The sequence below is a fragment of the Schistosoma mansoni genome, chromosome W (genome assembly GCF_000237925.1).
Source record: "Schistosoma mansoni strain Puerto Rico chromosome W, complete genome".
In the NCBI taxonomy this organism is placed as follows: Eukaryota; Metazoa; Platyhelminthes; class Trematoda; order Strigeidida; family Schistosomatidae; genus Schistosoma; species Schistosoma mansoni.
The window spans coordinates 56,096,906-56,123,568 of NC_031502.1; the positions used below are offsets into that span (position 1 = coordinate 56,096,906).

A 26,663-nucleotide genomic window follows, 5' to 3' on the forward strand; every position below is an offset into this window, starting at 1 on the left:
TGTACGAATTGAAAATTAATTTAACGATTTCAATGTTCCAGTTTTCGGTATATGGCTAGATTGAGACTATCATTATAATTCCTTTTAACTAAGCAGTTTAAGAAAGATAGTTCACTATGTTCATCTTTCTTATAGAAAGTGAATTTGATGTGCTCTGAGAGCGTGTTTGCGTTCGGAGAAACTTCAAGAAGAGTAGTTTAATGATGACAAACGTATCATCTAAATACTTCAGCCACATGCTTGTTCTGATGGTGCTGGCAAGAATAAGCGACTCAATGTGGAACATGAATGAATTCTCAATAACCGAAGATAATGGAGATCCCATAGCTACTCTATTCAATTATTTATATAAGGTCTACTTTTAGGTAAAGTGTGTTGGGTTCAAGCATAATTTCGGGTATTCCATGATTTAACTAGTGTCTGATAGACACCTGCCAGTGAGAGTGATATCATTCTTCAGTAAACTACTATGGACATCTAGACACTATCAGTTGAAATGTTAGCGTGTAAAGATACAACATCATAGCTTAAAATTGTTTAGTTCTTGTTGATAGGTAACTCTGAAATCCTTGATTTGAATTTGTATAAGTCAATAAAGACATTGACTGGGTTGCATTGAAGTGACTTAAGTATGCTACTTAGATATTTAGGAAAAGCATATGTGAGGGTATTTGTGAACTCCACTATTGGTCTTAAGGGAATGTCAAGCTTGTGAAATTTCAGTAGCCCATTGAACCGTAATGTGGTGCTGGATCTGAAATATAAAGAAAACCTTAAGGAAAACACCAATAAATGGCTTTGGTTCTTTCAAGAATTCCATCGTTCCTGATTTATCCTTGTTTTTAAACGCTTGAAAATTTCTCCAGTCAATCTTTAAGTGTGGTCTCGTCGATAGATAATTAGGTGTCAAACTAATACTGAGTGTCCAGTTGTGGATAACAGTGACATGGGAAAGGTATTTGAGACCTATGCACCAGACAAACTTAGAACAAGTCAGAGATTCCATCGATCACTTGCGGAAGTTCTGTAGTATCATGGTCTATTTCGGTATTATTAGATTCAACTTTGATACTTTATTGGTAGACCTAATCCCGAGATTGCAGATTTGTTATGATGTGACTACCTCATCTATGAGGTCTTACATTGAGGTCACATCATCATTTATGCTGAATCGTCCTATCGTGACAATTAACAATAAAATGTTAAGTACTTCTGAAGAACACATTTTAGCTGGGGATGAAACAATATGTTCAATGTGAATAGAAATGCCGCGCACAGAATAAACACTTTTGAAGGGCAAAGACATGCCATGCCGACCAATCCTTTCCACCTCCACCAACTCGAACCTTCTATAAATGCTAAATAACCCCACCTGTAGCTCTTCTAGAGTTACTGCCGGTCCCAAGCCTACACAAAGGAGGAGGATTGGGAATAGGGTTAGCGACCCCATCCCGTAGAAAACCAACTCGCTAAGAACGCTGACCAGAGAAGATTATTCAAAACATTTAAACTCTGCCCTGGGAGTTGAAGGAAGAATTATGACGTCTCATGATGAAAGCCGAAATTCTTCGGAAGTCACGAGACCGATGCACCTTCTAACAACCAGAGCAACACTCTTTATAGGTACATGGAACGTCCGAACAATGTGGGACACAGGGAAGACCAGTCAAATAGCAATGGAAATGAGGATATACAAATTGTCAGTACCCGAAATCAGCGAAACCCATTGGATACAAGCTGGACAGCAAAGACTAGATAAGGTAAAAATGCTGCTGTACTACATTAACGGAGAGGAAAATGCTCCGCATACTCAGGGAGCTGCTCTAATGCTGTCCAGAGAAGCACGAAATGCACTTGTAGGATGGGAATCTAATGGATCCAGGATAATCAAAGCATCATTCAAAACAAAGAAGGAGGGGATCACAATGAATGTTATCCAATGTTATGCATCCACCAATGATAACAACGACGACGATAAAGATCAGTTCTACACGAGGCTTCAATCAATCATAGTTAAGTTCCCATGAAAGAACCTTACCATCCTGATGGGAGATGTAAATGCTAAAGAAAGAATGGACAACACAGGATATAAAGATATTATGGGACGACATGGACTAGGAGAGAGAACCGGAAATGGGGAGAGATTTGCGAATATATGTGCATTCGACAAATTGGTTATAGGCGGCACAATATTTCCACACAAACGCATTCACAAAGCTACATGGATCTCACCGGACCACACCACAGAGAACCAGATAGATCGTATTTGTATCAACAAAAATTCTGAAGGACAATGGAAGATATGAGAACCAGGAGAGGAGCTGACATAGCTTCGGATCACCACTAGCTGGTGGTTGCCAATATGAAACTGAAGCTAAAGAAACACTGGACAACTGGACAAACAGCACTACAAAGGTTCAGTACATCCTTCCTTCCAGATACTGACAAACTCAACGAATTCAAGATAACTCTCAACAACAGGTTCCAAGCTTCACAGGATCTACTGAAAGAACAAGAAATCATGATGGAGGACAACTGGAAAGGGATCAAAGAATCACTAACTTCAACGTGTCAGGAGGTTCTGGGTCCCAAGGAGCATCACCATAAGGAATGGATCTCTGTGGAAACCCTGGACAAGATTAGAGAAAGGAACAACAAGAACACAGCAATAACAGCAGTCGAACACGAGCAGAGAAAGTCAAGGCACAAGCAGAGTGCGCAGAAGCAAATATGAAAGTGAAAAGGAACATCGAAGCTGACAAGTAGAAATACGTGGGCGAACTAACAACAACAGCGGAAAAAGCTGAAAGAGAAGGGAATATGAAACAACTATATGACACAACGAAGAGACTGGCAGAGAGATATGGTAAACCGGAGATACCCGTCAAAGACGAAGAAGGAAAGACAATCACGGAGATTCAAGAACTGAGGAAACTATGGGTAAAATACTTCGAGAAACTCTTGGATAGACCAGCTCCATTGAACCCACCGAACATCGAAGCAGCATCTACAGACCCTCCTATAGATGTCACTGCACCGACGAGCGACGAAATCAAAATGGCAATCACACAAATCAAGAATGGAGAAGCAGCCGGACCTGACAATATGTCAGCTGAAGCACTGAAGTCAGACATTGTAGTAACTGCAGACATGCTTCACCTTCTACTCAAGAAGATTTGGGAGGAGGAACAAGTGCCAACAGACTGAAAAGGAGATCTGAACAAGTGTGAGAATTATGGAGGCGTCACACTGTTGTCAGTAACAGGAAAATTTTTCAACTAAGTTATTGTTGCACCGGGTGAAAGACATAGTAGACGCCCAACTTCGAGATAAACAGGCTGGATTCTGTAAGGATCGGTCGTTCATAGACCAAATTGCTGCACTACAGGTCATCGTTGAGCAATCAGTTGAATGGAATTCGTCACTATACATCAACTTCATTGACTATGAGAAGGCATTTGACAATGTGAACAGGAGAACATTATGGAAACTTCTTCGACACTATGGAGTTCCCCAGAAGATTGTCAACATTATCCGGAACTCATACGATGGAGTACAGTGCAAAGTCGTGCATGGAGGACAGTTGACAGATGCATTTCTACTAAAGACCGGAGTCAGACAAGGTTGTCTACTCTCCCCCTTCCTTTTTCTTCTGGTGATTGACTGGATTATGAAAACTTCGACATCTAAGGGGAATCACGGAATATAATGAACAACTTAAAATCATTTATATGATTTGGACTTCGCAGATGACCTAGCCCTCCTATCTCATACACAGGAACAAATACAGACGAAGACAGCAAATGTAGCAGCAGCCTCTGCATCTATAGGCCTCAACATACACAAAGGAAAATAGTAGAAAGCATGAGTCAATTGAAGCTAGACCACCATGGAAAACCTGGAAACACTGGACGGCCGTTTCGTCCTATTATGGGACTCCTCAGCAGTGCGCATCCACGAACCCGCTCTCGCGAGCGAGACTCAAACCCATGAAAATGCAAGATTCTCAAATACAACACAGAGAACATCAGCTAAATTGAATGTTTTGGAAAAGAAAAGCAAATATACTCATTGCTCCTTTTAAGTGCCGTTTATTATATATGAACTAGATGCCAAGAAGCTCATACTTCACGGATTTATTACGACAGTTTACTTGGTAAGTCAAAATAGAATCAGAACTACCAATTTATTCAATAACACTTCCATTAATAAAGGAATATCAAATGGGCATTTACACCAGATACCCATTTACAACATCACTTTGACAATCAAGAGCTAGTTCCTGGTATTATTATAAAACTAAAGGATAAAACAACTAATTTATTAATAGTTGAAGTGATTTTCAGACTATATTAAGTGCATGTACATATGTACATATGTATGTTAATAAACAAACTAAGTGTTCTTAAGCAAGTAACAATTTATAAAACTGTGATTTACTAACATATTCATCGATGGTCTACTTCAAAAAAAGTACGATTATTAATAAGCCTCTACATATTGGATATCACTCCAGCATGTAATGTACGTGTCAGGTATAATACAGTCTGAAACCATGAATAAAGGTTATTCACAGCGAAATCCACAACACAACCTGATTATTTAGTAAAATTTACGTAATAATATACCGATTTCACTAACAACATGAGGGTTAACATGATCATTATTCCAACTTACGATAAACGTAGCTGATGTGATAACATTGAATATTTTTCAACCGGATCCACACACATTTTTACGTGATGTTCTAGTAAATCGAGGTCTCGGGGGAGCTAAGAAAACACTATCAAAGTTCTGAAGCATAAACCAAAATCATTTACTTGAGCTACACTTCCGTACATATGATTGCTTGATAAATATATAAGTTAACTGAAGATCAGAAGAAACTGCTCTATAAACTGACCTGTGATTTCAAGCATTCAAAGGAGGTTTACCGATGGCTGGGATGTAAGAGTAGAATATGAGAATGAAACTATTTCACGGACCAGAAATATGAGAGACGAATGTCCACCTGACTGATATGAAGAAAAGCAACGTAAAAGCCAAAATAACAGTTGAGTAATAATCGTGGCATTTTTAGGGGGGCATTAATAAATGAATACTGTTTTGAAAAGTAATTAATGATCACAAAAACAAAACGAGATCGAAAAATCCAGCGGAACGGAACTAGGGCAAGGGAAGGAGGAGAGTTCATATTACTCAAGCCTCAATCCCTAACAGGTGTGCAGGTTTTCGATTTAAACATCGTCCCACATTTCTGTCCCATGACTTTTTTCACTCTCTAATTCTTCTTTGGCACCTTAGTCACTACGTAACCTCTTTGGACAGTTGAAATTACAGACCACTTCATCATTCTACTTCTTCTACTCTTCTATAGACTTATATATTCATCAAACAACTATAACTACAAAATTACTGCTTAAGTAGACACTTTCATCGACAAAGAAATTTCCTTCTTCTTACTTTTATTTAACGGCTCAATAGGTGAACAAACAAGATGAAGAAATAGATGCGTATAACCATGCAGTCCTTGCTCAAAATGCCAGCTAGTGTGCATTTACGTTAATTATGCACCACATTTGTTTGGTGGTTGATGTTTTAACAAATCTATTTCACCCTCATCATTTAAGTGCCACAAAGGTTTGGTAGTAAACCATCATAGCTTATCATAAGTGCAGATTACCATTTATTATTATTATCAATGGAGCTAACGAGCTGTGAATAATAATCAACACTACAATACAATAAATGTGGGCGCTAATTAGTAGACTAATAGGATAATGGGTAAACATAAGTATAAACCGACCGATAAAGTTAAAGTAAATATCATAAGTGCAGATTACCATTTATTGCTTCTGTCGGTCTCACCAACAAGCTGTGAATAATAATCAACACTACAATACAATAAATGTGGGCGCTAATTAGTAGACTAATAGGATAATGGGTAAACATAAGTATAAAGAAAAGAGAAAATTTTGTCACCAAGATTTTGAGCTGAAACTTCCGGATGATCTGACCCAACTTAAAAGTTGAATGAATAACAGTAGACTTGCTTTCAACACTTCAAACTGTAAAGTGGTCCATCATAGATAGGTCGTATACTACGAATACAATCTAGGTAACTCCTCCTTAGAGGTATCTCAAGTCATAAAAGATCTAGGAGTGTTGAGAGCATATGATCTAAGCGCTTACAATAATCGTGACCAAAGTGCTTTTCGAGTGGACCCTGCACTAGAAACGTTGAGGAGGACTGTTGACCAGTGTGACTGAAGAACGTACCACTTAATGTTCAGCGGTTTTATTCCACCCCACCTAGAGTATGAAGACATGAAGTTTCCCCCCTCACTCCGAAACGATAGGAACACATTAGAACGTGTCCAAGGGCGAGGCATTAAATATATTCGGGGACTCACATTCACACTTCATGTAGAGCGCCACAAATCAGCGAATCTTTACCCACTAGATAATGAGCTTCTCAGAGCTGACATAGTGACATAGCATCATAAGCTCTCCTAGGCATCCCCACGAGCATCTAGATCAGCTCAGTCCAAACACAAACTTTAAGGATAACAGTCAGAAATTAGAAACAAACCATAGTAGAATGGACCGTAGGTACATCTACTCATGATGAGTAGTCAAATTCTGGAAATCGCTGCCGGTTGAAGTGGTCCAAGAAACTCTTCAAGAGTCTTTCAGAAGGAAACTTGACGTATTTTCGGATAGCCAGGATAGCACTTCACTATAGTTTACAAGCGGGTTTCTTTTTACCGTTAAATAGACTTATGCTCACACCTGGAGGCATTGGTGATAGATATAGAAGCCCGTTAAGCAAATGGCTCTTCCATTCTGCCTAATACCATTTGAACCATTTGAATTATATCACGAACTGAGATGATTCTTTGATTCTCTGTCAAATGAGTAGACATTTTACTTGTTTATCAGTAACCTCTAGGCATCCTTTAAAAGGTTACATTTTCCTGTCACATTCAAAACATTTTGCGCTAGTCGGGATGGCCTGTGTAAAATGTCACCCTACTGTGTCTTTTTCAGTGGATATTAACTTTAAATCCTTAGAAGATGTTGGAATTTATGTTGAAACTTCTATAGCTGAATATAAACGCAAGATAGTGGTTGGAGTCACGGGATCGTTGGATGTCCTCGGACTATGGAATCCTGAAAAAGCTTTGTTTTGCGAGCGTCAGTCTGAAAATACTAATAAGTATTTATATAAATCATATACAACGTGTCTGTTTTAGTACTGAAACATGGCACTGTTGTCTCTTACTTCAGTCACTGTCTGCGTTCCAATATCGTTTCTTCTTGGCAGAATTAATTGAGAAAATTGACGAAAATGCCGTCTCACAAAACCTGAAGATTTTAGCATGGGAGTCCCGATTAAAGCCTAGGGAATTCAACCCGACAGGTAACAATCTCCACCTAGTCTCAGCTTTAGATCATTTAAATACAGACAAAGATACAGAGATTCATATGGAATTCGGTGTTTTCGGTAAGTTTTTCAAAACTATCAGTTATTCCCCAAAGAAAATGGAAATTTCGTTCAGCGCGGTTGGTTGACGTCAAACTCAGAGATTCATATTCGGATGTCAAGCACTTCTTGCAAATTCTTCAAAAACAACGTTTTCACTCCTCATACTCAGTTATTTGTTGCATGCTCTAGATATGTATTGCAACCAATGCCTATCGATGATGAAGATAATGAAACGCGTAAGCTTTTATATTATCCCGTCAGGTTTTAATTATGTAGGCTAACATAAGTCTTGTTAACTTCCGTGAGCAGTTTTAGTGTTCTGGTTTTCGTTGAAAATATCTGTCGATGGAGCTGACACAAGCCTTTTTTGATCAAGATGTTCTGCTCTTAAAGCATCGACTATAAATAAGGGAATACCACTTTAATTCTTTCCGATCTTGATTCCTGAAGTCTTTTATCATCACCCGAGTGAAGAAAATAATGAGATATGTTCGATTGTTCGTATCACTTTAGAATCTGTGTGATCACTAGATAACGTAACCGTATATCCTATTGCTAATTGTTTCTTTTTTCAGTTTTTTATTCAAATAATTACTGTGAGATGTTCTAATTCGTATCCATGTGTTTTATGAGTATTGTGACTTCCCCAACTTGACTGCAGTAATTTCACATATAGTTCGCTTTCCACTCGTCTGACCACTGTCATATTCGTTTGCCCTGGCTAGAAAAAACTTTCAAATTCGTATCTCTTGAGGTGAAATTTATTCTGAAATAAAAGGTTTATGGTATCTACCCTTTAACTTTCCTCTGACGCTAGCTCCCATCTCTTTCTCTTATTTTGATTTGTTATCAGTGTGGCTCATACTGGTTAACGAAATTGCCCTTTATATAACGAGGAACTCGAAGTTTCAAACAGTTGATTAAAATTCTAGGAAATCATAAAAGTTAAGCTACAAGTTTAACAAACTTAGAAAACGTCAAAAATATGCGAATACTTTACAATGTCCCAAAGATGACAATGCCGTGTGTGACAAAAGCATTAAAAACCGAATTGATTTAGATTAGTGTTTAGGAAAAAATCTTTTGATTTGATAAGAATGCAGAATAAAATTGATTAAAAAATGAATACCTTTCTAGGAAGCACTCGCATTACGTTTTCAATCTAATGGCAAGGTGTTCTTCCATCGCTTCTTGCATTGTATGTTGTTTTTACTAGGAAGCTCGCAATACTAATTCCTATTTCTTTGCTTAAGAATTTTGTTTAATCGCTTAATTATTGCTTTATATCAACTATTTCATTAAATTAAACAGGATAAAACCATTTTCCCATTACCTATAATCCTTCCCTCCCACTTAAACATATCAGCGTTCTAAACTTAATTTTGAAATATCTCATGGTGATTTTGTTTCCACTACTCCCTATAAAAACTCAAATAGACGTACCCTTGATACTGGTTTTAAAGTTGGACTTATCGTTATCTCATCGGCTCATTGTATTACCGTCACAATCTCTGCAGCGTGTAGTGATTTCTAAGTGTTGGATAACATTTGAAACAGAAGCTTTATTTTATAGCTGCTTATGTATCGTTTTTAGAAATGTGTGAGATGATGTCAGTTTCTCCTAGATCTTATGTAAAATATAATCTTATTCTAGTTTAATATCAAGTAAAAAAGTATTTCATAATTTACCAATTCATCTACTAGATTGATATCAAAAAGGGTGTGAACCCAATCTTATCTTCATATACCCATTATTCTAAACTCCTTGTATTTCATTTCATCCACAACAGGTGTAACGCCGAATAAGCCTGAATGCTCACAAAAGGAAGATACTTTAACCTGTCTTACTGGTTCTTCAACTCCTAAACTTTCATGTCCACAGTACCCGTTTTCAAGTAGAACATCCTACTCTAGTGTTGTTAGTCGATCCTATCCAGTTCCAATGTCCACTTTGGAAATCAATCGCTGCCGTATTCATAGAGGTGAACAACCAGAATGTTGTGGTACACTTTATAAACTTGGAGATGATGTCACTTTCTTCATCGAAACGTCAGATGTGGAGAACACTTCAGTAGAAATACAATTCTATCAACAACATTTAGAGTCCCCAGGGAATGATAGTGAGTTTTCGTTATTATTTAACTGAGATTGGGTGCGGTGAATATTTTGGTACTGCTTTATTTTGTTTTAATCGGAATGTAATCAGATATCAAATCGATGGTTTTAAGTATTGTATATCAAGCAATATTTTTCTTCATAATTATCTGCTGGAAATATATTTCTATAAGAGATGGAAGCTGCATTAATCATTAGATATGTTGTAGTTTTAATGAAGGTAAATGTTTTCTACACAGGTAGCAAAGTTGTTTGCTGTGTTTTTTGACAGTTATCTTGTTTTATTAGTGATATAAGAAGGGTGTCTCATAATTTTAATCTTAAGGATGTTCAAAAACTCAATATTTCCCGAGTATTGGATCATAATTATCTGAATGTTGGCCTCTTCAACTTTTCACGCTAAAGCTTCTAAACAACCCTAAAAGGTATCGCGCCTAGTTTCGTCAGACCTGCTACCCATTTCTATGAAAACTATTATTTCATGTTTTCAATTTTACTGTTATTGCTTGATTGTACTGAGTGTCACTGGTGTGATGGGTGCTCTACTCTAGATATCGTTGATTTCGTTTAAATCTCTTCAGCGTAGGTTACTTTTAAAAACGGATATCAGATCAAGTGAATTTCTATTAATATTTGTATTCTGAAATCAATTTTTCGCGATTGAATTTTATATTGTTTCACGTAGAAATCTTAGTACTTAGTTTCAACATAAAACCCAAACCTTAAAATGTCCATCAATGATATGATCATAATCGATTGAAACGAACATATGATCGAACACCATTTATCACTGAGATTTGTTTTGACAGTTTCAAGATTTGAATTTCATTCATATAAAATCATCTACATGCCGTTTTCTAAACTCTAGCGCATCTTAATACCTCAATAAATTTAAAAGTTTACAAATACTAAAAGTGTTTTTAAAAATTCAGCACATAAATTTGAGTATGGTTAAATAAGTCAGTGTGATGTTTTTTTTACGTCTCTGTCATTTTATTTTAGAAATTTCAACTTTTCTAATAGCATATAAAGTTAATAGGGTACTGTAAACGACTACTTTGTAACAATATACGCTAGAATCGGATTTAGTAATTCTACATGAACCTGGTCACTTTTTTTTCATAAAGGTTTTAGTATATTCCAAATAATTTAATGCAACTTAGTTATATTGTACCAGTTATTGTCTCAAACTTACTATCCGAACATCCAGATTAAAATAGATAGATAACTATAAATTACTAACTTAAGGTTATGTACTTGAGTTACCAAGTAACAATGTTATCGACTTATATTTGAGTGACCCCATTTTTTAGTACTATTCTATCTATTCGAGATAATAAATGAATAGTGTCTAGCAATGGAACCTGTGACGCTTAGTTCGTCCTATTTTGGATTCATCAGCTGGACCGACTTGCCTCCCAGTGTTGATGTTCAAATCGGGACTCGAAACCAGTATCTGTAAGCTCAAACACCCAACACATTATTTACTTAGCTACTGAGTCCATATAGTCACTTTTTCATCGAGTGTGATATTTCTATCTTTAAGTAAGGAAAACAAACAGTTTGATCATTAAAACCCACTCTAATAATGCTATTTAAGACAAATTTCAAAAAATTCCGAAATCGGTGGGTTTTTTCAAAGTTATTCGATAGCACACCTTGAACATAGGTTATAATTGTGTATGAAACTTTTTCCAATGTCGTACACGTTTGTATGTGCTATTCGAACAGTTACACGATGCGATTATGAATGTGGATAGATAAATAAACTCAAGAGCACTACATATGCAATTGTGTTTGATTTTAAAACATTCTGATTAGCATTTAACAGCTCCGTTTTTCTAATTTCTGTATAACACAATGAAAGAAAATCTTTAAAGAATCGTAATCAATCAAAAGTTTGGATTTTGCTTTTCTGTAGTTGTTAAACCCGAAAAACTGAGCGGTATAGTACAAAATCTTTGAAGAAATCTTTTTTAATCGGCTGGTTTTAGAATTTTTTATTATTAGTGAAATCAAGAGGTTACCCTTTATAAAACTTTAGTAACCGCAGATGCTTTACAGAAATCCCACTGTTCCGCGTAAGATTGTGCAAATTATCGCTGAATAACAAAAAAGGGATTTACATTTTGGAATAACAAAGTAAGAATTATCAAATGATATAAAATGTATTTTCTATGCCATTCGGTTCTCCCATCAATATAGCTTATCTGTATTCTGATAACTTGCTGACGTCTTCTAAGTATGCAGTTTTTCTTGAAAATCCCCCGGAGTAGCCTATAGTGCCTTCATAGGAAACATTCACAATGCGGTGATGTTTACTATGTTTACTCAGTTTGCTAAAATAATGACTTTCAAAACAGTTTTACAAATCGGCTATTCATTGTATAAAAGACACTGCATACACATCATATATGGAAAAATTTCACTGGTCAAAACTTACTTATTCCAAAGTTGTACTCAACATTCTGATTCTAACTTTTCTGGAGATTGAACTTTTCGACGAAATATTTAAATTACTTAGTTACAATCGATGGGTGTGTTCTCCAATATAATGTGTATCAATTATGATGATTCTCATTCAAAAAAAATATCCAAGTCATCCGTGGAAGTATTTTCTTACAGCGGGCTAAGGTCTCACACTAAATGCATACGTTTTTGGAATTATTTCAAGATGAAGGTGAATCCGGAAAATCCCTATGTCAGTGATAACGATAATAGACGATTACATAAATTCAATCATTAAAATCTCTATCATCTCCACAGACCCCTATTCTGACTACTGTTTTACCAAATTTATTCAACCACTAAATAAATGGGTATATTTGTAATAACCCAATGAGTAGAAAAATTAAATTTTTGATGTTTCGTGACTCAGTGTAAGCCACTTCTTCAGGAAATAAATAACCAAATCAAATTTAATCCGAGTTTTCACCTGTTTTGTATTTTGAAATATTTATTCAAACAGTTACTACTAATTAGCACTACTGCTACACCTATCACCCGTCTTAATATTGATATGTACCTTTTACTTACTACGGTCAGTAACGTAATCTATTTCACTGTCATGATTGACCCATATTAAGTTAAATTCTTATAAAGATCTAATGCTTTGCTTCAAACGATCCAGCTCAGAGAACAAAACTCAACCAAAATCATCCACCTGAGCTACATTTTTATTTATTTATTTAAACACATAAATATTGGTACAAGGAAGCACCAGATACATATGCGCCGCACAAATCTCATTTGGTTTATGTGAGGGCTGTGATACTGCCCAGGTGCCCAGACTGAAGCAGGTGGTTTACTTAGGGGGCCACACCCCGAGCCTTTGACCTAAAGGTCTGATCCACAAGGCAGTGGAGCATCGTGAGGAGATGCAGTCCCATGGTAGCCGGTGACCAACAATAGGTTCATACGCCATTCGTTTCATCAGGATACTGGAGTCCATGTGCACCATTGGTTTGGAATCAGGGTTTTCCAACTCTCCTAGGTGGACTCACCGTGTCCACCAACCCGGTTAAAGCGTTGGACATTCTCTTTTCGTCCTCTCAATTTCATAAACAACACCCCCGACACGAGAAGACAGTGAGTAGGACTTCCCTGACAGAGACTATATATTCGCGTGGCCATATGAGAGCATTTGGAGAGGGAGTGCGGACTCTCGCCACTCTTGACCGTACCAGGGCATTTGAGGGCACCTGAGCTACAAATCTCCACCATCTTGGAAAGTAATATTGTTCACTTATATGTGTGGTTCAAATTTGTACTATGAGAATCCGAAGTGTTTTGCGACTTAAACAAGTTGGTTTTAAAAAATGATCATTTTTTCTCATTTACTTATCACTTTCTTCTTAATCGAATCACAACTTTCATTTATTATTTTCTCTTATTATATTTAGCTAAAATTAGTTCACCTAATCCATTGAAATTTATTGGGTCTGCTCGTTTTGGTCCATTCGTTGATACATACGGACGCAAAGCTGCACAAATTCTTAATTCATCGTTATCTCCAGTGGGAGATCTTCGAGGTAAATAAAATTGTGTCGTTTTTTCTCAATTTTCAGTTTTAGTTTCCATCACTCACTGACAATATAAGGTGGTGAAATATTGAGGATCAGATAGTAATGGATAGCTGTTTAATCTTATTTTATGAGTTCTCAGGAGTGTATGCTTAACACTATTACGGGAGTCGAACCTAGGGCATTAAGTTTTGTAACAATAGTTTTACTGTTGAACCACGGAGTTGTTATCGGCATTTAAACATAAAATAATTTTTTTGATAGACTCTAATTATCAGCAAATAAGATCGATGATAACTTTCACTTCCGACATGGTCTGTGAAAAGTTTTTTGAATCTACTCATTTCTGAACTATTTTTTTGTTAGTATATTCATGATGGTCTAGCTTCCATTGACTCATGATCTCAACTATATAAAATTACTAAAATCTCTACAAAACCCCCTTCTGATGATGATTATATGCTCACTAGTGACTGGCTCCATGAGGTATTTCCTGGAGTTCTAGTTAGAGACAGCAACCAGTTGAGTTCAACCAGGTCTGTTGGGAGATATCAACTCACTGAAGACATTGGTGAATGGTTGCTCGATTTCGTGAATTGATTGAAGTTAGACATTAACACCGTTGGATGCCGGCTCAATGATCTACCGGTTAAGTGCTCTGGCGTGAGACTGTTAGGTCCTGGGTTCGAGTCTCGCGAGGCGGTATCGTGATGCGCACTGCTGTGGAGTCCTACAATAGGACGAGGTGGCCATCCAGTGCTTCCAGGTTTTCCCTGGTGGTCTAGCTTCAATTGACTCTTGATCTCAACTATACAATATTCATAAGACTTGGCGGAAAACAGATAGTGATCGGTCTACCAAACAATTATGTATCATAATATTTCGATTAGCTAGCAAGTAAACCATAATGAATACATCTTACTTTTAACTATGAGATTTATTACAACAATTACTGAATTTTTTCAAACTCACTTATGACGGCCCAATATACATCTTATCAGTCTAACGAGTTACTCATTATTGTTACATTTTTGTCAGAACCTTTACTTGAGTAATCATGTACTGTTACGTACATTCTATCTACTTGTGTAAATAGTGCATATGATGTGCCCCTTACATCAAAATAAAGGATTTAAAGTAGCCAGTTCATCTGCTCCACATGCCTTCACTCCTAACATTTTTCACTTGATTATTTCGAAATATGTGAATAATCCTTTATATGTAACAGTATACAAACTTCGTATTTTTATTATTTTGTCTACCTAACAAGAATCGACAGTAGTTCTATTATTATTTACTCTTAGTTCTAGACAGATCATTGGAAAATACATATAACTTTATAAACAGTACTAGTTATATGTTCTGTCAGCTGAATATATTTATTCGTATCAATGTCCAGATTGGTTTAATAGCTACTTACTTACTTACTTACGCCTGTTACTCCCAATCGAGCATAGGCCGTCGACCAGCATTCTCCAACCCACTCTGTCCTGGACCTTCTTTTCTAGTTCTATCCAGTTTTTTTCATTCTTCTCATGTCTGTCTCTATTTCTCGGCGTAATGTGTTCTTTGGTCTGCCTCTTCCCCCTTGGCCTTGAGGATTTCATGTGAGGGCTTGTCTTGTGACGGAGTTGGGTGATTTCCTCAAAGTGTGCTCAATCCATTTCCAGCGCTTCTTCCTGATTTCTTCCTCTGCTGGAATCTGGTTTGTTGTCTCCCACAGTAACTTGTTGCTGATAATGTCTGGCCATCGAATCTGAAGTATCTTGCGTTGACAACTGTTAATAAACACTTGTGTCTTCTGAATGATGGCTTTCGTAGTTCGTCACGTTTCCGAGCCATACAGTAGAACTGTCTTGACATTTGTATTGAAAATTCTAACCTTGGTGTTGGTGGTTTAATAGTTAACCAACGAAAAATAAACAAACAGATTGATCATACTCTAACTCCCATCCTTTTTTTGTTGTCAATTAAAACATTAGCGAGGAATTTCTACTACTCTACGATTTGTCTTGATAATTTCATCTCTTTATGCTATTTATGCTGATGGCAACATGAACTTATGCACATTTATCAGGTTCTACTTTACATATGATTGACTAACTTTCATTTCACATTTAGAACATTCTAAATGCATGTTTAATATTCAAATAACTTTTCTCTGAATATATTTACAGTCTAACACTTCAATTTAAATTATTTGTGATTGTAATATTGGATCGTTAATGATTACTTACTTACGCCTGTTACTCCCAATGGAGCATAGGCCGCCGATGAGCATTCTCCAACCCACTCTGTCCTGACAATAATCAAAAATAAGTCTATCTAAATCAATTTTAAAGACAACTAAGCGGTAAATATATACAACTAGCTCTGTCATCTGTTTGTAATAGTTATGAAGTACATTTACAAGTTTGATATTTTCTGTAGGTATAAATAACAACACCATAAAATGGATTGATCCACAATATTAAATATTGAAATTGATTATGTTTAATATTGGCTTGATTTATGTTTCACATATTCATGTTTCTTATCATCAAAGTTAACAGAGATTTCAAAGATAATTTTTGTCATGTTCATAAAACATTATCCTAGGAATAATTAGGCCACAAAATGCCCTGGTACGTGAAGGGTGGGGTGAGTTAGCTCTCTTTCTCCAAATGTTCTCACGTGGACACACGTGTACAGCCACTGCCAGGGAAATCCTTCTGACGATGGGCTTATTGTTTACGAAATTGAGAGTATGGAAAGTGAATGTCCCACGCTTTAACTGGGTTGTTGAATATAGAGGATCCACCTAGGGAGGTTGAAAAACTCTGATTCCAAATCAACGGTGCACATGGGGTCCAGAATCCTTAGGGAACAAATGGCATATGAACCAGTTATTGATCACTTGTTGCCATGAGACTGCATCTCTTGACGTTGTTCCACTGTCTTGTGGATAAGACCATTAGGTCGAAGGCTTCGGGTGTGGCTCCTTAAGGAAACCACCTGCTCTGGTCTGGGAACCCAGTCAGTATCACAGCCCACATACAAATCAAGTGACTTATGTAGCACATATGTATTTGGTACCCATTTGTACCAATATTTATGTGTTCGAATAAATAAATAAATAAAAATTAGTAACTAGTGTTTTAATGATGAAAGTAAAATATTTGTATTATCTCAATGAGTAGAAAAATCAAATTTTCCAACATTTTATGACTCAGTGTAAGCTGCTTCTTAAAAAAATAAATAAACTAATTAAATTGGATTAGTTGGAGTTGGATGCCGGCTCAGTGGTCTATAGGTTAAGTGCTCTGGCGCGAGACTGGTAGGTCCTGCGTTCGAATCTCGCGAGTGCAAGATCGTGGATGCGCACTTCTGAGGAGTCCCATAATAGGACGAAACGGTCGTCTAGTGCTTCTAGGTTTCCCATGGTGGTCTAGCTTCAATTGACTCATGATTTCAACTATGAAAATACTAAACTCTCCACAAAACCCCTTCTGATCTAATTAAATTAATTCAAGTTTAAATAGTGCAATGGAACAAAGCTAAAATATAGTAGTTCATTCAGTCAAAAAGAACAAGTTTGACCAAGTCATTTCACTTTGGTCAAGTTGATCTATATGGGACATCCTTGTGTATTTGTTTGTATCTTAATATGAGAAAAATGTGACATATGTAGTTTGAAAGGATAGAGTTTATTATGTATGTATGATGATAGTTTGAAATGTAAACAAAAATGAATATAAATTTTTAAAAAAATTGATTGAAACTTTCTATTTGAGGAAATCATCTCATCCTCCTACTTATTCAAACTGTGTACCTCTGTAATCAAAGACAAAATATTCTACTGTTTCTATGAGAACCAATTAGTCTGCGCGGATGCCTAAACGGAATTAAGGGGAAAGGGGAATACAAAACTATTAATTTATTGTTAAAGTACTTGACTCTCAATCAATGAACCGTAGGTTCTATCCCTATTGAGTATTACTTTAAGTTTGATTTTTCGTTTCTGAATAATAATCTATGGAAACAACAGGAAACTTAGCTTATTGGCTTTCTTTTGAGTTTATTGTGTATATTAAAAGTCTCTATCTTGTAGCATTGATATAACAAAATAGGTAAATTAAACTCTTGGTTGCACTATGAAAGTTTATATTACATTTAAAAATTTCCCGTCTAAGACTGAATACATCTACCATTGAACACCTTAAATAATCAGCGTTAAACGACTCCCTCTTGTTTTCGTTCAATCTTATCCATTCCATTTTTATCTTAAAGAATACATTAGAAATACCTAAGATAGATTCAGTATATAGCTGACGTGTTTGAATATGTTTACAATAACTCACCGATAAAATGAAAAATTATGAATCTTCCCATATGTTTTTGTAGGCTACAACAGGAATAAGACGGAAGAAATTAAGGAAGAGAGCTAATACATGAGATCATTGACTATTGAATTGAGGCATGTTGATAGATCCGGACTACTCGGAATTCTAGCCATTACAGTGATCATTTTTGAAAGATGTTGATTAAATTAACTCCGAATCATTCACTGTAGTACAGACACATTCACTTTTTATCTCCCCTTATGTCATTTAACTATTAATCTTATTATTGCTAGTTTTACATGTTTTATATGGGATGATAACTTGAACTGATGTACATTTACTCTAGACCCCATGTCGATTATTGATTAACTGATTAACTTGAAAATAAAATGAAAAAACTATATGAACAGTATCTAAAATCATTGAATCGTAGAGTACGGAAGTTTCTGATGGGAAAACAAAGAAAAACACCAATTCAGACTTATAAATAAAAGCAATAAATTACGAAATAGTAATTATTATTAGTTCTTTATACATACCTTATTATTCATTATAATTATCGGTTGAGGGTTGTGGAGATTGTTAAGTTTTTTGGTTGAGATCAGATTACCATTGAAAACCTGGGAGCACTGGACGGTCATTTCGTCCTAGTATGGGGATGCTCCCTAGCAGTGCGCATCTATGGCCCCGCATGTGGGATTTGAACACAGGACCTTCAATCTTATGCGCGAACGCTTATTAATAATAGTAGTAATAATAATAATAATAATAATTATTATTATTATTATTACTATACAATTACATTTTCTGTGTGATAATATACTACTCATGATCCTGATCCCTTGATTGATAAAGCGGCAAGAATAAGATTCGGAGAATAACATGAATTCATCATATTTCAAGGTTCCTCATTCATAAAAGCCCTAAATTTATTTTAGTAATATAATTATAAAAAGTTTTACAGACATCATTAAATGAAGTTCATTTTGAAACTGTTATATCGATTAAGTGTGTTCTTGCTTAGTTGATATATATGAACGTGCTGATTCCCGCCAATGAGAGAGGACTGGTTTATCGATCAGAGCAATGATACACGAAAAACCGTATAAGAAGTCTTAAGTACTTATCGGTCCTACTTTCTGCCTAGCACATCCAGTTAAGTTCAGAACACCAATAACAGCTCATGCAATATGAATCCAAACAAACTGACCACATCGTACCATAAAATAGAAAATAACATTTGTACAAGATTTGACCAAATGTGGCTGTGAATAGGGGGAACAGTAATTAACGGATTAGGGATAACTTAGGAATGGTAAATCGTATAATAATAGTCTATAGGTCAAAATAAAGCTTATAATAAGAGGGACACGAATATGAATAGTTTAGTTACTTAACAATTATACAATAGGAAATATACATATCACACTGGTCCATAAACAGTCCTCAAAAGTTACCATTCATAATTCTCTACGGGATATAACAGAAACCACTTAAGAAACAAGAAGAAACAAAATATTTACTTGAATACATAAGATTGATTGGTATTTCATATGTTGAAGATGATATCATCACAGAGAAAACGAGAAACGTGTGAAGTTATAAATGATAATAAAGAGGTAATAAACAGCAAATAAATTGCTACCAAATAAGTGATAATTAAGACCTATTTAATATGAAATTAAAGTTAACATCGTTAGCGAATGTAAGTGGGACATTTTACTTTATATTATAAACCATAATGAAATAGATAAAGTAGCTGACAAGTATTGGAATAATATACCTATCTTATCATAATGATAGGTTTAATTTAATTTCTTTCTTTATCCAACTTGGTCTCGTGTGCTGTTACGGGTATGAGGGCTTACATAACTTCCCGCCTGCCCACACCGTAGAAGGGTATTTCTTGAGGGACCTGAAAAAGAAGTGGAATTAATGTTGGTCTAAACGACCTGGGAGCGTGACCGCAGTTCCCAAGGGACAACTTCTTGAGGCCGGTCACGCACGGCCTTCTTGTGGGGGATTTTTGACGTGTTAGCTCCGTTCTTCAAAGGACCTTACCGTCGGAGACGGAAATCCGTGGGATAAGGCGAGGTGTGCATTTTTAGGGTCGACCTTTTCTAACCCCACCCCTCATTGTGGGAAGGCAGCATCGCTGTTATGCTAGTTATCTGAAGGAAACACCTTACTGCTGTCACACCTCTGTACAGTCAGCAGTACGACTTCGCCTTCGGACCTTGGGTTTGCTGCTTTTAGTCTCACCGCTCTTCAACCGACCTGTCTGGCATGGTAGGACCTCGAGGAACGATTGTTCCAGCCAGTATAGCTCACGATAGGCAAGCCCGACGACCACGTCAAGGTAGCAGCAACGGTCGGGTATAACACTTAGTATATAAGTAGAAACCAAATAGCCGATTCTGTATCTGAAATATAAATCTATAATAATATTATTACATTAAATAAATTCTTTTTCTCCTTCTAGTACGTTATCTTATTATCTATCCAATGATTAAACCACCTGATCCAAGTTTAAAAGTTACTTATCAACATCATTGGAAAAAACGTGCATCAGCTGTAGATATTGGTCATCGTGGTATGGGTACATCATTTTTTCAACCAGAAGAAAAACAATATAAAAAGTATGTTACATTATTATTAATTTATATCTACTATTCATTCAATAATGAATATTATCATTACTATTAGAAATCAATATATTGGTTTGTATAGAAAGGACATTTATGTTAAAAACAAACAAACAAACAGATAAGTTATTTCATTTGTTCATTTGTCCATTGTTTTTTTTCTGGTAGTTGAATCTTCTTTTTCACAATTTGATCTAAGTTACTAGGATAGTGATAATCTGATACTATTGATTTTATTACTTTAAGTTTCAAATGAATGGGATTTTATTTTTTGGTGTACCAAACGTCACTTTATATCTTTTTCTAAGTTCATGGTACCCAATATTACTAACATGAAACTTTCTTATTATTCTGTAAGGTATGGATACAAATGTTAGTGTAAATTAATCATACAAAAAAGGTGTATATTATAACAGTCTAATGGATAATTTCATTTAGTATTGTTTGTTTGAATCATCCCATCGATATTTTAGGACTGCAACTGGTCAGTCTCTAATCGGCATATGTGCATACTGTGTGTATTGCCTCGATATAGCCTAAATTCACAAGCATTGTAAGCAAAGATGGTTAGTGGCTAGCAGTGGAATCCAGTTGGACGCGCGTTTCGTTCTATTTGGGACTCGTCAGCTGGATGCACCAGCATCTCAGAGTTGATGTTCACTCTGGAACTCGAACCCAGTACCACTCGCTTCAAACACCATCGCGTTATTCACTCGGCCACTGAGTCCTGATAGCTGACGAGTCCCAAATGGGACGAAACGCGCGTCCTAGATTCCACTGCTAGCCACTATCCATCTTTGCTTACAGTGTAATGCATGTGAGAGTGTTTTCAATTACTTCACTCATTCAACCTTTATTTTATTGTGATGTAATGGAATAAAAAGGTGATCATAATGGAGGTCAATATATATTTTTTTGTATCACTTCAGTAACGATTTTGTTCAGCGTGACAGTCGTAAACCATCTTTTTTAGTGTGATGTTATTTCAGGTCAATATTTTTTTTCTGCATTTAGTCCGTATAAACTTCACTTAACGTGACAAATGTGAACTTTCATTCAATATGATATTGATAGTCTTTGTATCAATGTAGGTCAACTAAATTCAGTGTGCTTTTGTAGTAACCATTTATTTTTTTCCCCATATACGGTATTATTGGGTAAAAATCAGTATGAAAGTGAGTATTTCGGTTTAATGACAATAAGATTTGGAGAGTTAAACCCAGTATGTTTGAGAATAATGATTCATATTGCAGAAGCTGTTATTGGTGCTCTGGACTTAACTGGCTAGGCTAGACAGGAAGCAGGATCGATAAGTACTCAAGACTGCTCATACAGCTTTCCTGTATCATTGGGCTATCAATAAATTCGCTCCTCTCTGATTGATGGGGATCAGCACGTTCATATATCGAACAGGGCACGCACGCACTCACACGTTATAACAATAGGGATTTCTGCGGTTCTCATTTTTCAAGTATAAACAGTAGAATCTTCAGACACAACAGTAGCAATATGGATATAATATGTGTGTATGAATCCTAGTACACTAGCGTCGTTTTCTACGAGATGGAAAAGTTGTGTCAATAACAAATGATTCAATAATATAACACTGTTGGTCATTTGTTTGCAAGATTCTAAATTTCTATTCATCATTGAATGTCAAATATTTACTATTAGTAATCTTAGAAAGAGTCTTCATAGTTCTACACATTGAATTCTTGTTAACTTCTGTATGTGTGTGTTTACACTTCACTAAATTATATTTTGTTCTTGAATCATATCTGAGATGGTAAATCATATCTTCAATGCCTAATCTTTTCAATCACTACTCATACTGTTACTATCTCTACTATTCTGGGATGTTATCTGACAATTTCATCTCTCAATGATAATGGGATATGACAACTTAAACCGATGTACATACGTACCAGGTTCTATGTTGTAACTGACTGACAGGCTAGATCTACACAAGATATCATAGTTTTTCGAAGAGTCAATGGGAACAAATAACAAAAAGTTGGTTAGATGGAGGAATTTATAAATTTCAGAAGTGGATGTTGTACATTCCTAAGTGCATATTAGTTCAACATTAAATTTTCTTCGATAATGAAAAAGCATGGGGAGATCAGGAAAGATTGAAAGAAAAATACATACAAAGGTGAATCAGATCTAATATCGTTTTTTCCTACAGAATCATTAACAATACAAATGCTATGCTAGTCTATCAAAGTTACTCAATTCTCTTTCATACTTAAAGCAATCCATCGAGGAATAATAGAGAAATAACTTTAATGAACGAAAAGCACGGGTTGTTTTCCTCTGTACACAGTAACAGTCGGAACACAATCAAATACTTATTCAGATCATAGTGTTTATTGAAATGGTTTGAATAATTTTTTCTGGTTAGCGTTTTTTTAGCGAATTGGTTTTCTATGTGATGGGGTCGCTAACCCCATGCTCAACCCTCCTCCTTTATCCGGGCTTGAGACCGTCAGTAGCCCCCGGAAGAGCTACAGGCGGAGTTAGATCATAGTGTTAATCAAATAAAATTTGATCGACAGGAAAGAATCCTGGAACAGAATCAAAAGTAGCACTTTAGTCTAACAGAATGTACTAAACGTATCTACGTCTTATGCATGATGATCAGGTTCAAAGTATTTCTTAAATGAATGAATATATCATCAAATAATAAAAACCATAATTATTTTATTTGTCATTTTTAATTGCTTATTCAAAAATATTGTAAACACAATAATTCATCTCATATTCTCTTGTTGTTGTTATTTACTGTAAACAAAGCAAGCTCACATTCTATTTTAGTGAAATAAAATACAGAATTGACGTAATTCTTTCGAATAAAATTATCAGAAAGGGGCAAATATGCAACTCCGTACAATATTACATTCTTACACACTTTATATTACAAACTGATCTTAATTAGACCATTTTTGAAAACCTTGAGGCACTGAACTCCTGTTACATCCTAGTACGGGACTACTCAACACTGTGTGTTTACAACCTGACATCCGAGAATCGAATCCAATGCTTTCGGTCTCGCGCGTGAACGTATCACTTTTGGACCATTGAACCGGTATCCAACGGTGTTGATATCTATTTTCAATCAGTTCGCAATGTTATGTGACTGTCGTTTATTGCCTACGGTGGATAAGTGTTTTAAACCCAACATGTTTGAACTTTGCCGTGTCTGATCCCTAGATGCGGGGTTATGGATGGTCACTGTTGAGGAGTCCAACACTAGGTGAAAACTGCTGTCCAGTGATTACAGGTTTTCTATATTAGCTTAAATAAGATCAGTTTATGATATACACTACTAAAGTTATACAATCTCTACAAAACCCAACACTAGTATGATATTATTATTTGCAGCAGCTTGATGTATTCCTGTCCCAAGTTTTGTATATGCATTTAGTTATCGATTAATTTAGATCGACTACTGCCTCATTCAATATGTTTAGATTTCCCTAAAGTCCAGATAAATAATTCACATACAATTCAGAATAATGCTGATTTAGTTTTTCGTAATCAGTGATTGTATCTACTGTGGATTTATTTAATGTGTTTAATGAATCCTCGTCTACAGTTCCATCTTCTTCGTTACGTTGACCTGTATTACTTCTTATTCAGTTGAACAGGGCAAATAACTAGTTTTTTCCTTAGTTCTATCGGGTAGCAGTCCCAGTATTTTATCAAAATAAAATAGAATTTTATTGATATGATTAGCTGGTCAACGTAAGACCACCATTAAAAACCTGAAAGCACTAGACGGCTGTTTCGTTCTAGTATAAGACACCTGAGCAGTGCTCATCTCTACAACCCTATACTGATAATTGTCATGTGCTCACCAGTGACTAGCGTCGAGAGATAATTTTGGAATTCTAGTGAGAAGCCGTATTCAGTGGAACTCAACCGTATCGAGTGTGAGTCATCTACTGACTGAAAACAATGGAAGCTCAATATCATCGATTGATTGAAGTTAGACATTAACACCATTGGATGCCGTCTCAATGGTCAAAAGGTTAAACGTTCGTGCGCGAGACCGAAGGTCTTGGGCTCGAGTCCCGCATTCGGGATTGTAGATGCGCACTGCTGAAGAGTCTTATCGAAGTCAACAAATGTTACTGGTATTTAAATAGTAAAAATGAAGGAAACTTGACCAAAGCACATTGATTAACTTAGAAGTTTAAAATAAAGCTTAGAATGATAGAAATAATAAAATAGATTAACATTAGTAACAAAGTTGACCCCCCCTCGACCGACCCATTTCAATAAAACAGTGATTTCAGACAGACTGGGGGTCTGTCTGACCAGCGCTAATGTTTTTCTTTTTTAATTTTTCAATACAGCCTTATGTTGAGCGGTATTACACTTTGGAATATACAAGTAATGTGAATATATTAGTCAGATTTCTGAAGCAATAAAATCTCTAATAAATGAGCCGTTTGAGCAACAAAACTTGAAATTAAGATATGTTAATTACTGTTTCGTAATACATTACTCCTACATATATTTTAGTTGAGTGTATATTTTCATCACTTTTTGTGCCCTCTACATGGTAGCTATTGAGATAGTCAGAGGAAAACTTTAATCTTAAATATTATACTAGTTGATACTCCTTAACATGTCTTGCCTTCAATCTCTAATCCATGTTGGTAGGTGTAGACTGCCTGGTTGGGATTCGCGAGATGATAGCAACCGATAGTTAGAGACCTTGAATGACATGACTCAAAATCGTTTGCAATGGCGAAGGTGCAGCCACTCTTTGTGTTCTGCCAAATTCTAATCTTCTGAATTCTTCATGTTACTATACTTTTTCTTCTTCCAAATTTATTTCACTGAATTATACTCCTTGAATAACATCTTTAAACCCTAATCTTTTGGATTACTGCTTATACTCTTACTACTCCTACCACGATGGGATTTGAATCGACAATTGTATCTCTGTGCTAATGTGATATGGCAACTCGAACTGATGTACGTACGTACGAAGTTCTACGTTGTAACCAACTGACTGATTAAGCAACTAATGCTCATTTTAAGTTTAAAACTTGTTCCACGAATACCAACTAGCATAAAATCTAATTCAAAGATTTTCTAGCAATTGCCTTCAATCAGTTAACATGTAAACATAATGAACATAATATCAAATCACATTGTAACTTGGTAGATTAGATCCGGCAAACATTCAAATTTAAATGAACCTGACACTGATTACTGTTCAATGATCAAGGAATTGTAAATTGTCCAGGCAATTTTTTTTGGCAACTAAAAAATTTTATATTTTCTTATTCAAAATAATTTAGCCAGATTAAAACTGCTTTGCTTTAATTTTATTAAAAAGATATTTTTTCCCTGTCAATTTTCAATGTATCAGTATATATGTAAGCAACAGTAATTTATGGTTTATACAAAATATGACTGATAGATTAGATTAAGGTCAGTTAGTATTCAGTTAAAACAATCTCTAATTGGCTTATTCATACAAAATACGTTACCTTTCTGTTTATCTGAATATTTATTGAAAATATTTTGTTTACTAAACTCACCAGATTGTTGATGTCTATGTTTTTTTATAGAAAAGTTTGTATTAATGAATACTAATACTGATGATGATAATAATAATAAGGGAGAGATGGAATTCAGGACGCGCGTTTCGTCCTATTTGGGACTCGTCCACTGGATGTACCTGCATCTTAGAGTTGATTTTCACTCTAGGACTCGAACCCAGTACCTTTCGCTCCAAACGCCATTGCGTTATCCACTCAGCTACTGAGTCCTGATAGCCACTTGCTTGTGTAATGAGGTGAAGCTTAAATTCACTTGGTATTGTTTATTTAAATCTTCCGATTGATGTTTAGGATTGCAATTGATCAGTTTCTTATTGGCATATGTGCATACTGTGCGTATTGCCTCGATATAGACACCATCGATCTTTGCTTATAATGCTTGTGAATTAAGGCTATATCGAGGTAGTACAAACTATGCAGATATGACTATAAGAGACTGGTCAATTACAGTCCTAAACATCAATGGGAAGATTTAAACAAACAATACC

General features: G+C 35.7%; 2 protein-coding genes across 2 annotated transcripts in view; both read left to right on the plus strand.

Moving 5' to 3' along the window:
* Positions 1-4,109: 4,109 nt before the first annotated feature.
* The window catches only part of Smp_162910 (related to multifunctional cyclin-dependent kinase-related), a gene marked incomplete at its 5' end in the record, with an annotated part of 60,430 nt that continues 37,876 nt past the window's right edge, over positions 4,110-26,663 (plus strand). The window contains 5 exons of the mRNA XM_018790238.1: positions 4,110-4,156; positions 8,627-8,687; positions 9,297-9,609; positions 13,507-13,635; positions 20,431-20,587. Coding sequence (XP_018655601.1) covers positions 4,110-4,156; positions 8,627-8,687; positions 9,297-9,609; positions 13,507-13,635; positions 20,431-20,587 — 707 coding nt within the window. The remainder of the gene's footprint in view (positions 4,157-8,626; positions 8,688-9,296; positions 9,610-13,506; positions 13,636-20,430; positions 20,588-26,663) is intronic.
* On the plus strand, positions 7,011-7,575 carry Smp_192920 (hypothetical protein; the record flags this gene model as incomplete). Its single annotated transcript, XM_018790239.1, has 2 exons — positions 7,011-7,219; positions 7,257-7,575. 2 exons carry the CDS (start codon positions 7,011-7,013, stop codon positions 7,573-7,575), a joined length of 528 nt encoding a protein of 175 aa, XP_018655602.1.